The sequence below is a fragment of the Colossoma macropomum genome, unplaced genomic scaffold, assembly GCF_904425465.1.
Source record: "Colossoma macropomum unplaced genomic scaffold, Colossoma_macropomum, whole genome shotgun sequence".
In the NCBI taxonomy this organism is placed as follows: Eukaryota; Metazoa; Chordata; class Actinopteri; order Characiformes; family Serrasalmidae; genus Colossoma; species Colossoma macropomum.
Window position 1 is genome coordinate 253,179 of NW_023494808.1, and position 17,722 is coordinate 270,900.

The following is a 17,722-nucleotide window of genomic DNA, read 5'->3' on the forward strand; positions in this document are numbered from 1 at the left end:
GATCTATAGAGAATTTGCTATGTAAATTTATGGAACCTGGGGAGAGGCATTTTGCATCTGGTTCATGGAAGACTCACTGATGAACAGGCATAGTTAGAGATGCGGAAGTTGCAGAGCACTGCAGACATATTTCCAGCCAAGATCTGAGTCTCAAGTAGATGACTGTGGATGAAGAGTAGCATTGTATTATGAATCTTTCAATAAAATTAATACAATATTTTTTTTCAATTTTAAAAACACAGCTCACCTATTTACACCTTGACACTGTGGTGCTGTGGTAGTGGAAATGGCAATGGTAGTAGTGGCAGTGACACCTATTTTGGCAGAAGAGGGGATTCCAGTGGTGTAGGTCGTGATATTGGCTGTGGCAATGGGAGGGACAATGGTGTTGAGGATTGCAGTGGTGGCACTAACGGTGATGTTGACATTTTTAGTTGTGGTGTTAACAGTGGTAGTGCTGACACCAGCAATGGTGGTGTTGGCACTAGCAGCGGGAGTGACAGTGGTGTTGTGGATTGCAGTGGTGTCACTGATGGTGGTGGTGTTGACAAGGCCAGTTGTGGTATTGAATGTGGTAGGGATAACAGTAGCCATGGTCATGGTAGTGTTGGCACTAGCAGTGGGAGTTACAGTGGTGTTGAGGATTGCAGTGGTGGCACTAATAGTGGTGTTGTCGACATGGCCAGTTGTGCTGTTGAATGTGGTAGTGCCAACATTAGTCATGGTCATGGTGGTGTTGGCACTAGCAGTGGGAGTGACAGTGGTGTTAAGGATTGCAGTGGTGGCACTGATGGTGGTGTTGTCGACATGGCCAGTTGTGCTGTTGAATGTCGTAGTGATAACACTAGCTATGGTCATGGTGGTGTTGGCACTAGCAGTGGGAGTGAAAGTGGTGTTGAGGATTGCAGTGTTGGCACTGATGGTGGTGTTGTCGACATGGCCAGTTGTGCTGTTGAATGTGGTAGTGATAACACTAGCTATGGTCATGGTGGTGTTGGCACCAGCAGTGGGAGTGAAAGTGGTGTTGAGGATTGCAGTGTTGGCACTGATGGTGGTGTTGTCGACATGGTCAGTTGTGCTGTTGAATGTGGTAGTGCCAACACTAGCTATGGTCATGGTGGTGTTGGCACCAGCAGTGGGAGTGACAGTGGTGTTAAGGATTGCAGTGGTGGCACTGATGGTGGTGTTGTCGACATGGCCAGTTGTGCTGTTGAATGTGGTAGTGCCAACACTAGTCATGGTCATGGTGGTGTTGGCACTAGCACTGGGTGTGTTAGTGGTGTTGAGGATTGCAGTGTTGGCACTGATGGTGGTGTTGTCAACATTGCCAGTTGTGCTGTTCAATGTTGTATTGATAACACTAGCTATGGTCATGGTGGTGTTGGCACCAGCAGTGGGAGTGACAGTGGTGTTGAGGATTGCAGTGGTGGCACTGATGGTGGTGTTGTCGACATGGCCAGTTGTGCTGTTGAATGTCGTAGTGATAACACTAGCTATGGTCATGGTAGTGTTGACACTAGCAGTGGGAGTGACAGTGGTGTTAAGGATTGCAGTGGTGGCACTGATGGTGGTGTTGTCGACATGGCCAGTTGTGCTGTTGAATGTGGTAGTGCCAACACTAGCTATGGTCATGGTGGTGTTGGCACTAACAGTGGGAGTGACAGTCGTGTTGAGGATTGCAGTTGTGGCACTGATTGTGGTGTTTTCGACATGGCCAGTTGTGCTGTTGAATGTCGTAGTGATAACACCAGCCATGGTCATGGTAGTGTTGGCACTAGCAGTGGGAGTGAAAGTGGTGTTGAGGATTGCAGGGGTAGCACTGATGGTGGTGTTGTCAACATTGCCAGTTGTGCTGTTGAATGTCGTAGTGATAACACTAGCTATGGTCATGGTGGTGTTTGCACTAACAGTGGGAGTGACAGTGGTGTTGAGGATTCCAGTGGAGGCACTGATGGTGGTGTTGTCGACAATGCCAGTTGTGCTGTTAAATGTGGTAGTGCCAACACTAGCTATGGTCATGGTGGTGTTGGCACTAACAGTGGGAGTGACAGTGGTGTTGAGGATTGCAGTGGTGGCACTGATTGTGGTGTTGTCGACATGGCCAGTTGTGCTGTTGAATGTCGTAGTGATAACACCAGCCATGGTCATGGTAGTGTTGACACTAGCAGTGGGAGTGAAAGTGGTGTTGAGGATTGCAGGGGTAGCACTGATGGTGGTGTTGTCAACATTGCCAGTTGTGCTGTTGAATGTGGTAGTGATAACACTAGCTATGGTCATGGTGGTGTTTGCACTAACAGTGGGAGTGACAGTGGTGTTGAGGATTGCAGTGTTGGCACTGATGGTGGTGTTGTCGACATGGCCAGTTGTGCTGTTGAATGTCGTAGTGATAACACTAGCTATGGTCATGGTGGTGTTGGCACTAGCAGTGGGAGTGACAGTGGTGTTAAGGATTGCAGTGGTGGCACTGATGGTGGTGTTGTCGACATGGTCAGTTGTGCTGTTGAATGTGGTAGTGCCAACACTAGCTATGGTCATGGTGGTGTTTGCACTAACAGTGGGAGTGACAGTGGCGTTGAGGATTGCAGTGTTGGCACTGATGGTGGTGTTGTCGACATGGCCAGTTGTGCTGTTGAATGTCGTAGTGATAACACCAGCCATGGTCATGGTAGTGTTGACACTAGCAGTGGGAGTGAAAGTGGTGTTGAGGATTGCAGGGGTAGCACTGATGGTGGTGTTGTCAACATTGCCAGTTGTGCTGTTGAATGTCGTAGTGATAACACTAGCTATGGTCATGGTGGTGTTTGCACTAACAGTGGGAGTGACAGTGGTGTTGAGGATTCCAGTGGTGGCACTGATGGTGGTGTTGTCGACATGGCCAGTTGTGCTGTTGAATGTCGTAGTGATAACACTAGCTATGGTCATGGTGGTGTTGGCACTAGCAGTGGGAGTGACAGTGGTGTTAAGGATTGCAGTGGTGGCACTGATGGTGGTGTTGTCGACATGGTCAGTTGTGCTGTTGAATGTGGTAGTGCCAACACTAGCTATGGTCATGGTGGTGTTTGCACTAACAGTGGGAGTGACAGTGGTGTTGAGGATTGCAGTGTTGGCACTGATGGTGGTGTTGTCGACATGGCCAGTTGTGCTGTTGAATGTCGTAGTGATAACACTAGCTATGGTCATGGTGGTGTTGGCACCAGCAGTGGGAGTGACAGTGGTGTTGAGGATTGCAGTGGTGGCACTGATGGTGGTGTTGTCGACATGGCCAGTTGTGCTGTTGAATGTGGTAGTGCCAACACTAGCTATGGTCATGGTGGTGTTTGCACTAACAGTGGGAGTGACAGTGGTGTTGAGGATTGCAGTGTTGGCACTGATGGTGGTGTTGTCGACATGGCCAGTTGTGCTGTTGAATGTCGTAGTGATAACACCAGCCATGGTCATGGTAGTGTTGACACTAGCAGTGGGAGTGAAAGTGGTGTTGAGGATTGCAGGGGTAGCACTGATGGTGGTGTTGTCAACATTGCCAGTTGTGCTGTTGAATGTCGTAGTGATAACACTAGCTATGGTCATGGTGGTGTTGGCACTAGCAGTGGGAGTGACAGTGGTGTTAAGGATTGCAGTGTTGGCACTGATGGTGGTGTTGTCGACATGGCCAGTTGTGCTGTTGGATGTCGTAGTGATAACATTAGCCATGGTCATGGTGGTGTTGGCACTAGCAGTGGGAGTGACAGTGGTGCTGAGGATTGCAGTGGTGGTAGGTATCGTTGTGGGGTCAGGAATACCCCCCTGCAGGTCAATGTTCAGGGTATTTAAATCAGATTGTTTCTGGTTAGCCACCCAGGCCTGAATCACAGAGGAGTTCTCAAACTGCTTCAGATAGACAATGTTTACCCCCAGTAGATCATGCACTGTAGTCACATTCAGGGCCTGAAACACATTTTTTTCAGTTAAAAGCTCAGTTCTTAGTCTATTTTATCTTATGTCTTGTTCCTTAATATGTACAGTTTAGTTTGTTATTTAGCAGATATGTACCTTAACAACAGCAAGGTTCAGACTAATGAAGGTGAGGATGTCCATGCTGATGTTCTGAGTAGAAAGAGCTTGTATATCTTGAAGAGGAGCTCCACCTTAATACACACAAATATGTGGGCATAAACAGAAAAATTAAACTGAATGCATTCTCTCTGTTTCAAAGCTGAGAAAATAGCACAGAGAATAACATGTCACTTGAATTCACCAAAAAAAAGAAAAAGGTAATAAATTAGTGAATTGCACAACATATATTTACCCCTTTTTACAGTAGCTCTAAAATGTTCTTGTTATGCAAGTGTCTATGTTTTTGAATGTTAATAATTTTGTTTTTAAATTATGAAGCCCTTGTTGTCTGACATCCTATACTTGACCACTGTTTTTTTACTGTTTTTTGTTAATGTGTTTCTTTGGTAAAGTTTTTGTTGTGTTAGAAAAAAGGCTGCTAGTTCATTGTACTCTCTGCATTGGACTCACAACTATTCCATCCCTATCTGTCCATTTACATGGCAATCATAAGAGCATATGTTGTTATCCAGAGCAACCTAGAAATGGTAGGCAAATTTAGCATTATGAGTCTTGCCCAATGATTCCTGTTGGCATAGCAGGAGAATCAAGCCTTTGTGTCGGGCAATGGTGTTATCCACTAACCTTTCCAAATTTTATGCAGGCACTCACATCAGACAATCTATAACAGCAATTTCAGCTCTCATCGCATTTGTTGAGACAAAAAAGCCAGAAGCTCTGTTGATACAATGTACTATCAACTACCCAGCAGCATTTACAAAGCTGATATTGGTAACTGCTGTTTGTGATAATGAGGACATGGTCCCACAGGCACGGCCAGCACAATCTGTGCTGGACTGAGAGTGGTTGTCATCAGGAGACCAAAGGCCCTGACAAGACAATCCCTGTTACTGCTGTGGAAGTCTTGGCACATGACACACCAATGCCCAGAACCATGGCCTACCATAAAAGGAGAAGAAAGACCCAGACGCCAGAGTAAGGGGAACACCACATAGTGAGGTCACATCATGATCTCAAAACAGACCAGCCTTTAGTTGACCTGAGGAATATTGGGCATGTTCCCTAGTATGATACTTTCCCTGCCTCCCCGGGCCAACTGCTTAATGAAGAGACAGACTGTTCAGAGAACCATGGGAACCAAGCATTGGCTCTTCAGATGAGGATAATCATCTCTAGCCTGGACAAACCAGATTTGAGGGAGTAAAAAAATCCCTGGTGTAGCACACACAGTGAGAAATCTTTCAAACTAACCACAATATGCATCGTAAGGTTGCTAAACTGCCCAACAGGATTCCAGAACAACTGCCACTAATTCAAATGCTACTGAATTCCTTGATTAGCAAGATTGGGTGTCCTGAATGAGGACTGAAACTTGGTGGTAGGGTGGTAGGTTTTAATTAGAGTTAGGCAATTGTGTTTCTTACCCAGGTAAGGGCTGATGAACTGGTAGTATGTTGCAGGATTGCTGCGCTGGGTGCTGAATGAGATGTTGGCAATGAAGTACAGAGCTGATTTCTGATCAAAAGAGCACGAGGATATGTTGAAAGCATTCGCATTCCTGCATTGAGAAAAGAGAAACAGGTACATGTGACTGCACAGATCACAGTGCATACAACTTGAAGATATACCTTAGATAAAGAAAGCTCTTTATTAGCATGTGCATAAAGTGCAATTATATTCTTACTGTCATGTTGTTTCCTGCAGATCTCAACAATATAACACAACAGTAATGCAATAAAAAAATGACCACTAAACAGGATTAAACCCAAGACAGGACAGTATTACATACAAACATAGTGTGTACAAGAACTGCTTTCGCATGGTCATTTTAAGTTATGTGTTCTCTAGCATTATTGCACTTGGTTCATTTTGCTATAGACTCTGATCGGAGAGGGAGGGCTAGGAACTTCCCCAGAGGTGTGTGTATGTGTGTGTAGTGAAAGAGAGAGAGAGAGAGAGAGAGAGAGAGACCTGAGCTGGGGGAGAGAACGAGTTGTTAAAGAAAAAGAAGCTTTGCCTGGTGTACGTCATGGCTGTGTTTGACAGCTAGAAAATATAACGGCATGACTTGTGCGAAAGCTGTGTCTCCTTTAATAGCAGTGAGCACTACAACACATTCAGTACACAGTACCCACAGTAAATGTTTGACATCATCAACACAGTCAATAAAATGCATAGTCAATAAAGTGATAATGCTCATTCAGCTGAAATATATAAGTAAAGCCCTATTTAAGCTGGATTAGTATTACATGAGGACCTGCTGTAATTTGAAATGATTACCAACAAGCTCCATGATTTTAATCCAGTATGAATCTGCCACGTCTGTAGTTTTCACAAGTCTGCTAAGCAGTAATTCTGAAGTGAATTACCTCCTATAATTTGCCAAACTCAGAGCTCCCACTGTAAGAGTAGTGCTGCTCGAATCCACATCTCAGTAATGCAATACAACCTCGGGTAATAGAAAATGGCGCCTCACTTTATATAATAATTATACTTTATGCAGCTAACCAACTAAATTACATAGCTAATCTAGCTAACGTAGTTAACCACTAACACTTAAATGTTAGTTTCGGTGTCTTATCTTCTCTCAGTGTATGGTACAATACTTTGGATAGGGTGTTTTCGAGTGCTAAATGTTTTTCCTGATGGTTGTGTATCTTTTTTTTCTTTCCTTTTTACAGGTTGGAACAAACATGACAGAACATCTGCAACAAACTGAAAAGAAGCTTCCCTATTAATAAAGATGAAATAAATCTTAATTTTTAGACCTTTAAATGTTTACAGTTAAATTTAATAACTTGTCAGTATTGAAATACTTCGGTAATTTAATATTGATGTTATTAAAAAGAAGGTTATAATATAAAATGTAAAAAAGTAAAATGTCAGACTGTAACCCAACAAAACGGTCAAAACAAATCGAATCCTGGGTCAAATTAACCCAGTGAGTGTTCTGTTATGTAGTGACCCAGTGTTGGGTTATAGATATGGGTTATTTTTAACCCTGCATTATTTTGGGTCTATGACAGAAGTGTACAACTCATTCAAGCAGAATGATAACAATACATATTGCAGTTGTATGTACAGTGCATGTGGGTGCCTAGAGCAGTTTCACATCAACAGCACATGCAAGTGAACAATGATCCAAGCATATATACTTGTGTGCTTGTGTACTTACTTCAGGCTGTCAGCAGTGATGGTTTTAAGGACACTGACATCCAAGGAACAGAGGTTGGAGCCGATTGCGTTTAGTTCAGCAGTTCCCAGGGTGTTACCAGCCACACTCAGATACCTCATAATCACTGCAGCACTCTACAACACACAATCACAAACACATTCTTTTCTTTTTACAAATTTAAAGAAAAGCAAGAATTCTATCCAGGTTCCAAAAGCTAGGCTGCAGTCTAGATGAGCTGCATTTCTAGACAGCAAGCCTGGGCCATTTACATATAGCTGGGTAATGCAGCTACATATGGACAGTCTGATCTGAAAGAAAGTTGAAACCAACTACTGCATATTAGTTATAAGGGTCAGAAAAATTGTACAGTAAAATATATGGTATGTCATTTCTTTAGTTGTCTATCTGTCTAAGTTGATATAAATTGAATTCAGGATATGTAATGCACCTGCTTTCAGTGGGTTGAATAGCGTTTAGCTTGTAGGGTGGCATTTAATTGCAAACAACTTACTGTTTTGCTTGCAAGTTTACTTTTATTAGCTAAGTTTCTATTGTCTTTCTATGCAAATTGCAAGCGATAAAATGAAAACACCTTTAAAACATTTTGATTTTTGCTGCCCAGCAGCTTCCATCCTTTACACTTCCACCTCAATCCATATGTACACCTACATCAACAAACCTTTTGGAACTTTTTTGCCTTTGGATGGAAACATAGCTGTTCACATCAACAGTAGTTTCTCAGTAAAATTTGACATCTTTCTTTTTAATGAAAGTGACAAATGAAGTGACAAAGTCCTCCAGACTGCTGAACAGATCTGCCTGATGGACCTTTAAATATTCTCACCATGCTACCTCACCCATACTACTGATTTGTTCTGCTGCACTTTAACTTCCGCACATGTTGTGAAACTTTAATCTCCCTCACTTTTGTATGCACAGCCACTTTAATCTGTCTGCAGTCTTATTAATCTTTGTGGTTGCATTAAAAAAACTATTGTTAATTATAAGTGCATTATTAAACAATACATGCACAACTAGGGGTGGGAATCTCTAGGCACCTCACGATTCGACTCGATTATGATTCAGAGGGCTGATTGTAAAACCATTATCGATGCATCTTGATGCATCTTTTTTTTTCTAAACAGCATTTCTATTTTCTCACTGTGTGAGGACTTTTAAAGCAAAGCATTTGTAATGATCCATAATAAATATATTTCCAATATCTTTTATTAATAAAACAAATGGAACGGATGTGACAGGTGAACTGGAAGACTCTCATTCAGTGCTCTTGTTTGGAGCACATGAGACGCTGCTGCCACTCATCTGTGATAAAATACGTTGTTACAGTGAAATAAGATCCTGTGGCAATAGATGCCCACGCAGCACATGTTACAGCTGCCCATATATTTCTTTATTTTGTTGCTTTTGTAACTTCGGTTTTGGTCTCGTTGTAGAGAGTGGGGGGATCGCTCTGTCAGTAAAATATGTTCGAGACGCGACGCTGTATCTCGGCTCCAAAGTCCACAAAATAGTGCGAAAGCCCTGATTCTCAACGACTGAGAACTGGCGTGCAGACTGGAGGTCACATAGCAGCGCAGTCTCGCCTTGCTAGTAGCTACGAAAAGGCAAAGACAGATTTAAGACGAACATTTGGAGACAAATGGACTTATTCGCGTTTATAAGCAGCGCAGTTGGTTTCCTGAGATGTTAAACCTGTCAAACACTAAAAAGTGGCGAAGATGAAGTCAGCATCTCTTTCAAATTCTCCCGTTCCACCCTAAATGGTGCCGCATTTACATTCTGGCACCTCAGGCAGAATTTAAGGTGGAACGGAAAAATTCTAACAAGAAGCTGGAGAATAAGAAGCGACTTCAGCCTCATAAAACAGTCGAACGCTGAGAGACATTTTACAAGAAACTGATCAACTTCTGAGGAGAATTTTCCTGGTGGAGATGGGAGGAAAGCGGCTACAGCTAAAGCTTAAAGCAGAGCGAAGTAAATCCGCGTTCTCGTTTATATTGTTTAGTCTATACTAGGACATTAACACACACTGAGACATACTGGACATTAAATGTTGTGGCTCCCAAGGTGGTTTGATTTTTGTTAAAAGGTCAAAATGGCTCTTCTTATCATTTGGGTTGTGACTCCTGACCTAACCTGGCTTTAATGCAGAGGGAGCCGGTCGGATTTCTCACTCATCCAGTAGTGTTTTTGTTATGTGCCGCCACAGACTGTCCGGGCGCTGCACTTACCCACTTCTAAGTTCCGCCTTTTGCATTCCGTCAACATTACGGTATAAATAAAATATTTAGAAAATCGATTTTTGTTTTTTATTTTTTGTTTGTGAATCGATTCAGAATCGTTCACGTCTGCATCACGATGCATCTAAGAATCGATTTTTGCCCCCACCCCATGCACAACTATTACTGCTGCTGCGGACCAACATCTCATCTGATCTTTTCTCTACTGTCCTATGCTTAATGGTTGAATTGTTGTGTAGTTATTGTGTATTGAACAGAAGAGTTTACTGTGTAGTTTATGGGTATTTATTGTATTTATTGTCTGTCTGTTGATGTTCTGGAAAAACTCAATTTCTTTCCTTTTTCAACACATCTATGATTAGAAGAACTAAAATAAAGTGCTAAAGGGAGACTCTGACAAATACCATGACAAAGCAGCTTTCACAGACTATGGTAGACCTTTTTTACATTATGTAATGCAAACAACAAGCATTTATAGGACAGCGCTACCAAAGGCACATATTTCTTTGCTGCAGAATCAGAATCAGTATCAAAATCTTTATTTACCAAGTACCAAGGAATTTCTAGAAGCCAAACTTTTGGAAGGCAGTTACTTGTTAAGCTGGTGTCTCTAGGCCAGGGGTGTCAAACTCAACCAGTAAAAGGGCCATATTAAAAAATCTCATCAAATCCTTGGGCCAGAGGAAAAATGTTTTTATTTCTTTTTTTATTAATGTTGTGCTATAACCCAAACTGACCATTGTTTATTCAAAATATGCAAAAACTTCAACAGTAAAATACAGGCACTTGTAGTAGACTTTGAGATGTAACATGGACACTTGAAATATTCAAAATTTAAATGTCCCCAGGAGCTCAGTCTTTTAAACCTACCTATTTGCTTGAACTAAATGCTTGGCATATTTTCTTTGCTCCAGGTTCATTAAGACTTGGGCTCAGTTTCTGAGCTGCTGAGCTGCCTTTAAGTGTTTATGTTGGTTGAATTGCAGCTAAAATGCATTTTGGTGATATGACTGGTGTGGAATTGTGTAGAATTGTGTAGAATTGAGGTGTAACTGCTGTCCCTTAGATTGTTGTTGGGGTAGAAGAGACTGAGAACATTACGTTGCAGTGCATGCTGGGGACTGTAGTGCAGCGCATTTTGAAACGGGGTAATAGTAATAGAAAATAAAATACTTTTGTGGGCCAGATAGGATTGTGTGGCGGGCCTGGTCTAGCCCGGGGGCCTTGTGTTTGACACATGGGCTCTAGGCAATTTCCCCAGGCTCCGCCTAGTGGTTGTCTGTGAAATCACAGCCATCAGTAATCATCAGCTGGTTCCTGTAGTAATGTTTTAGCCCACACTGCAACACCCAATATCCAGTACATTCCACACAGATACACTTGTAGACACACTACCTGGTTTGTGTTCCAGTCTCCATTAGTTGAGTTCATCAGTAAGGACAGTGTGTCGATTGTGGTGATGTTCCACTTGCTGATGTCACTAACAGTGGCCACACGAGATGTAGGGCCCAGTAGCTTCACTACACTTTCTGGAATGCCTGATGGGTAGAGCTGTAACAACACAGACACACCATCAACAACTCACAAACTAAAACTCAAAACATCTGTAAAGCTCACATGCAACCTTCCAACACAGTCAACAAATACATACCAACATACACAAAACCTGCACTGCTACTACAGAAGGTCTTCAGTAATGCTGACCTGGTTTAATTTGCTCAGAATGACCATCTGCATGTCGTTGGCCACAACTTTCTCAGTGACAGCTGCCAGGTTGTCCTTCAGGACAGTGATGTCCATGCACATATCCAACTGAGTGGCATCGTAGTCAGCAGGAAATGAAGGATCTGCAATTTCTGCTCCCGTGATGTTGCGAACAGTGCACAGTTCTTCAGACACAGAATGAAAACAGGAATTATTCTTTTATTTACACCTGGTATTAACATATTTCTGCACAGCTCTACACAGGAACATGTTTGACACATCAAGGTGCAAACAATGTAAATGTACCCTTATAGGTACAACTATGGTTTTATGGTCCAGTTGTGTACCTTGAAGAGGTTTTCCAAAATAAAAGTATACTTTTATACCTTTTCACAGCCTGTCATTTTAAAACACAGTAGTAAGATAAAAAGCATGAAGATGAGCGGGTGTGTGGAGTCAAAACAACTTGAAAAATATCATTTCAATAGATTAAGGTACAATTATACAGGATGATTCAAAAAGATTCATCCAATTTCAAAGCGCCATATTTTTCCAACCGTGAGGTGCCGAGGAACCAATCACATATCAATTGAAAGAGGGGATCATAGAGTTTCTGACTGTCAGTGGAAAATGGCTCCCTTCAGTCTGAGTGGAGATGAGACCCCTGAGCAGAAAGCGTTCTGCGTTCTCCACTTCAATAAGAGTGAATCGCACTGAAAGAGCCGTGAGTGCGTTGATGTTGTCTGTACAGCTGGAGGAGGTTCATACTGAGACCTTGTACAATTACATAATAAACTTTATGCTCATTTAAACCATTTACAGTTCACTGCATTGATCTGTAATGATTTACAAGGGAAATAAATCATTTTGAAATCGGATTAATCTTTTTGAATCACCCTGTATTTTCTAACTAAATTACTGAGTTGTATCCTTGAGGGTTCTGCAAGAGGGGTACTGCCCCAGTGACAGTTTATTATCTTTTTCTCTAAGAATATATAGTGATTTAATCATAAGTGGATGACGCTAAATACAGTTGTGAATGAAGATGTGATGTGATACCATCACTCAGACCACCTTCTCACCGGGCTGTATGTAATATTTTTAAGCCGGTAGCACTGGCGCTATGCAAGTATTATGAAGATAAAGTGAAGTTGTCATTTTGCCTGTGAAGACAGCTTTGTATTTTAAGCAATTTGCTCTTTAATATTGGCTATGAGTGATCCGACCATAAGTGAACATTAAGTGGACACTAAGGCAAATAGCCATTTCTCCTTCCTCTCCTCTACTGTTACAGGTTGTGTTAGCACTCCATGCGATCTAAACATTCGGTAATCCTTTATTATTAAAATATTCTAATATTATAACATTGTTTAATGAACAGTTAACTGACTGTTCATAGCTGTGAACGAATGCTTAGTTAACCAAAATTTGACGTTGTACAAAGGACTATAGATTACAATTCACATAGTTGTTTATGTGTATATTCGTATTTCTAAATGCTCTACATGCTGTTTTTCTGTACATTTAAAACCAGTCTTTTCATTCATAAATGATGAGTTGTACAATATCAGTAGTGTATACAAATCATCATGGCGAATTACTGAGATGTATAGCTTTCTAATAGTGGCATAAGCTTTGTATTTTGTCCAGTATGTATATATGATGACAAAATATCTTATGGCTAATTAATTAGATGACTCATGTGAAAGTAACCACCTGTTAACAGGTATGTGCAAAATATGTATTCTTTAGTTATGGACCTTTTTGCAGTAGCTAAAGTAAAATGAAAACTGTTCATCATTAGTTCCTGTTTCTAAAATAAATGTGTGAAGCGCCTGTCATGTGACTTTTCACAAATGAACCCTAGCTCTTGCTCTTTCTGGGCTCATTTGGTGATGGTTCTCCAGCTGATCTGTGGAGTTTAGGAGGCAGAAAAACATGCCCAGGTTTTCACAACTGGGTTGAGAAAAAGAAGAGGTGGAGAGAGACTGCCAAACGAGTGCAAAGACTACCACAGAACGTTGCCACATTGCACATTAAATGCACTCCTTGCATATTTTCATATTACAGTGTGATTTGGGGATCAGATGCACTTTAGATTTCTCTATATGAATGGTCCAATTCGTAAAAATCTGCATAAAATTTCATACTTCATTCTGATTTGAATTATAACAGGCAAAAATAAGAAAAAGTAAATCCATGCAGAGAAAGTGAGGCTCTTCTGTGCAGGACTGTGTAAAGTCATCAGATTGCAGCAATGCTGAGATTTTCATTTCTGACTTTTTACTTCGTACTTACGTCTAAGTGGCGCTACCTCGTTTACAATGCTGTACAAGACAAAGGAAACTATTAAAAGATTGTTGTATATAGTTTCCACTTTAGCTACTGCATCAAGGTCTATAACTATATAACACATATTTTACAAACATTTGTTAGCAGGAGTTGGAACTTCACACATAAGTAATCTAAATACTTAGCCAAAAGATCTTCTGAAATCACAAGACACATACAGGACAAAATATAAAGCTTATATCATTATCAGAAAGTCATGCACTTCAGAAACTTATCATTTGTATACATGTACTGATGTAGCACAACTCATACATTATTAGTCAAGGGGTAAGTCATGTACAGTATTTATAAATATAAATACACACATCAACAACAATATGAACACATACATTTGCGCATTTTCATGTTTACTGCTATTAATGGTCAGATAATGATTCTTTAAACAAAGTTTTTATAATACCCTTTATCCAATAATGAAAGCTGATCATAAGCGTTCCATAGAGATGCATTTGAAACTCAGAGAAATAGAGGTCTGCGAAAAATGAAATTTAGTAGGGATTTTTTAGTCCTGCTTCTGAAAGACTTCATCCTTAAAATCAGCACTGCCCACATCCCAACTGTTTTATCCCATTCACGCCTGCAGGCCAACGCAACACATGGCTTTCCCTAAAATTTAGTGGAAAGCATTAATCCTTACATAAACAATACTGATGATAATAATAACACAGTGGATTTCACCACTTAAGCTACTAACTCCCCCCCTGCTCACTGCTGCATTGTTGCAGCCCAGTTTGAAGTGATCTTTGGCCCGCTACCAGTCTGCGGCCTGGTGGTTAGAAACGTCTGGTGTAACACGCTGATACCTGCTCCACGTTTGATTCTGGAGATGAAGTTGCACTCTGTAAAGAATCTCTTTTGCTTCCACATCGGGATCCTCTGCCCTCTAATGAATGGATTGAACGTCTTTTGAAATGCCTTTTTAACAGTCTGTGATGGACACACACAAAAGAAAAGGAATTGCACACCTTACCATCAGACAATGACCCTTTAGAAAATATTAACTAACGCAGAAGAAGGATAAAGCTGAAAAAAACAAAGAGAACACAAAATACATGAAAAAAAAACAGGTTTACGTACAGAATAAATTTTTCCCCAGAAATTTCGGTTGAAGTAAAGGGGCAGGATGCCCAACTTTTCCAGAGTCTCCTGATTCCATGTTGAGGGATTACTGAAGAAAACATACAATGTTTAAGACACCAACATACACAGCCTACATAACAGTACATCATACATATTCTACATCTGATTCACTACTGAGCCAAATCAGACTATCATAACAGATAACATGTTTAAATTGTTCCTTTTATCCAACATTATTCAAATTAATTATTGCACTTATACATTTCTTAGGAAATAAAGGGTTTGAAAAACTAACTTCATTAGTCTACCTTAATAACTGACCTATCAATACTGCACTAACAAATGTGTTCCTTTGTAGCTATTGTTGTGAGGTTGAACAAGCTTTACAGAGCACTGGCACAAATTTCATATAACCGTAGAATAAACATTTCACTGGCTTCAGCTCTTTTAACACTGCCATCTAGCTAAGGTCTTAGCACCGACTACTACTGTAGCATGGCTGAAGTTATTCTAATGAATTTTCCTCCATTTTTCCAATCATTTTGGCAGACGTTCTTATCCAGAGCGACTTACAATTTGCTCATTTTACAGGTAGGTGAAGGTAGTGTTAGGAGTCTTGCCCAAGGACTTTTATTGGTATAGTATAGGGTGCTTACCCAGGTGGGGGATCAATCATACCGCCATATATTACCACCATTAGGGCAAAACTAGAAAGTGCCTTGAACTGGTCACCAACCCTCCTTCCGGATCAGGTGGGGTCAATAAAGGTTGGAGCTAAAGTCTGCTGGGAGGTGATTTCTCAGGGACAAGGTTGGTGACCATTGGTCTATATCATATCAAATATTTCTGTGAGAGTGCTCAGATCCAAACAACAATTAATATAGTTCAGTGGTCACTAACCCTGCTAGAAAAGAATTTGTGGGTGGAAAGTTATGTACCACATTGTCCACTCAGTTTAAAATCTTTCTCACCCGTAAGGAGTGCTGCCGGTGAGGAGAAGATCCTGTACGGCAGCGGCCTGAGAGTCAGAAAGATCTCCACAGTTCTTCAGTTTCTCAAGGATGAATGGGTCAGAGTTCTTGATGTAGGAGGAGTCCAGTGTGCAGGCCATATTACCCAGAACCTCCACTTGATCCCTGGTCAGACCTACAGCAGATACACCCTACAAGAGCACAGACTATGTATAAGCATTGTGAGATTTCATTAATTGTTGTTGCTAGTGGATAGTTGTGGTAGTGTATTTTTATACCTGTTACAATGATAATTACAATGACTGGTGTGTACTGCACATGGTAAAGTTCATCAGGCTTATCACATTGTTTTTCCTGGATGCTACAGAGCTTACAAGCTTTATTATTTCTTCTCTTGTGCTCTGAGCAAGAGTTTAACCAGAAACCTACCTCTGTTAATTAATGCTTCTGACTGCTGTCAACAGTAAGTAAACATGAAAGATCTTTTTTTTTTGTATATAGACAGTTAGTAGGTCCAGGCATGCGAATGCTTTACCAGGCAGTCCCGTGCATTCCTGAACAAGACGGACTGTCTGTTGAGGACACTGGAAAGAACCGAGAAATCTGCTCCACCCAAAGCGCTGAAATACGACCTGCAGTTCACCCTCTGCACCTTCTCATAGCTACAATACACACAAAAATAATGGATAATTCAGATCAAGAATCAAAAGACGATGTATATATAAAAGATTGAGTTAAATTCAACAGCTGTAAGCTACTATGGTAGGTAAGTGTGTAAGAACAGGAAATCTGCCAACTTCACAAGCAAACCTCTCAAAGTCTACCTATCTAGTTAATAACTACACAGCTGGTAAAGCTAAACTACAGTAAAAATGAATAATCTGGTATACAGTGAAAACTGTGTGTGTTACGCACCTGTAGTAGAGAAGCATGTCACCAGGGAAATCACTAAAGCCCAGGGATGAATCATCCTTCACGTAGTTGTACATGCAGGTTAGCTGTGACACAGAACACACTCGATTACATCACTATTATGCGGTCATCTTGTTTCATTTGCTCACTTGTCGTGCAAGCAAACTACCCTGATAACAGATCATATTAGACACAGGAGTTTTATATGCCGCCACTGTGATAATTTTGGGTACACTCATTGGAAATCTGTTGGGAACCTCATACATCATACACTTTAAATGCTTGAAAATAAAAATACCTCACAGTACTAGGGCAATTTTCAAGAAAAACATCAACGGTCAGGTGACAAGTTAAAGGAAAAACCTATAGAAAGTAAGGTCTTGATAAAGCCAAGTAGCTTCAGTGCACCGTTGCATAGGCTCCACATGTGTCTGGAACTGCACTGATGGGATGAAACATTTCCCAAAATATATTCTCTCAGTTGGTGTTTTGTCAGTGGTGGTGGAGAATGCAGGCTAATACATCACTCCAAAATCTCCAATAGGTTCAACTGGGCTGAGATCTTTGAAGCCCATGGCATATGATTTACATCATTTTTATACTCATTAAACCATTCAGTGACCCCTCATGCCCAGTGGGTCAGAATAACTTTGTTTTGATTTCAAACCACACCTCAGCATAAGCCACCTCAGGAGCCACTGGACTCCTTCAATGTGGGGGTCAAGTATTTGGATCCGTACTGCTCTCTTGGTGTACAGTGAACAAGCGGATGACTCATCTGATCATATGACTTCTTTCCACATCTCTGTAGACCTGTACTGACCTCTCTGATGGTCATTTATTTTTGTTATGAAAGGTTTATTCTGTACCTTAATATCCCCTCTATGTAGTTGTTGACAGACTGTTATAGCAAACACAGCCTTATCATGTCCTGCATTAATGTTTTCCACCACAATTTCCAGCCCTGTTTCCTGATGTCACTTCCACAGATCTAACGCAGAGTTCACTTTAGTTTCATATCAAAATGCTCCATTATCTTCATCACTACTTTCCAAAACCACTGCAGCAACTTCAGCAGCTGTAAACTCTCTGCACGTTGACACATGAGTCTCCGATGTGGACTGAATGAAAAATGAAGGGTTTTCGGCATGATGGTCAGTCCTTAGTGATTTCCTGAATGTCCATTGGTCAGTTTCACACAGAATGTAGACGGA

At 41.1% G+C, this 17,722-nt stretch overlaps 2 protein-coding genes across 2 annotated transcripts in view; both read right to left on the reverse strand.

Moving 5' to 3' along the window:
- Positions 1 to 357, reverse strand: part of LOC118798378 — a 52,944-nt gene extending 52,587 nt beyond the window's left edge. Inside the window, exons 1-2 of the mRNA XM_036557810.1 lie at positions 248 to 357; positions 78 to 162 (exon numbers count right to left, since the gene is read on the reverse strand). Of these exons, the coding sequence (XP_036413703.1) occupies positions 78 to 128 (51 nt within the window). The 5' untranslated portion in view covers positions 129 to 162; positions 248 to 357. The remainder of the gene's footprint in view (positions 1 to 77; positions 163 to 247) is intronic.
- A 796-nt stretch (positions 358 to 1,153) lies between these two features.
- LOC118797674 (uncharacterized threonine-rich GPI-anchored glycoprotein PJ4664.02-like) overlaps positions 1,154 to 17,722 on the reverse strand; it is a 30,070-nt gene continuing 13,501 nt past the window's right edge. Inside the window, exons 19-30 of the mRNA XM_036556950.1 lie at positions 16,512 to 16,594; positions 16,132 to 16,258; positions 15,597 to 15,787; positions 14,623 to 14,713; positions 14,349 to 14,472; positions 11,194 to 11,378; positions 10,885 to 11,040; positions 7,229 to 7,362; positions 5,478 to 5,611; positions 4,030 to 4,124; positions 1,231 to 3,924; positions 1,154 to 1,174 (exon numbers count right to left, since the gene is read on the reverse strand). Of these exons, the coding sequence (XP_036412843.1) occupies positions 1,154 to 1,174; positions 1,231 to 3,924; positions 4,030 to 4,124; positions 5,478 to 5,611; positions 7,229 to 7,362; positions 10,885 to 11,040; positions 11,194 to 11,378; positions 14,349 to 14,472; positions 14,623 to 14,713; positions 15,597 to 15,787; positions 16,132 to 16,258; positions 16,512 to 16,594 (4,035 nt within the window). The remainder of the gene's footprint in view (positions 1,175 to 1,230; positions 3,925 to 4,029; positions 4,125 to 5,477; positions 5,612 to 7,228; positions 7,363 to 10,884; positions 11,041 to 11,193; positions 11,379 to 14,348; positions 14,473 to 14,622; positions 14,714 to 15,596; positions 15,788 to 16,131; positions 16,259 to 16,511; positions 16,595 to 17,722) is intronic.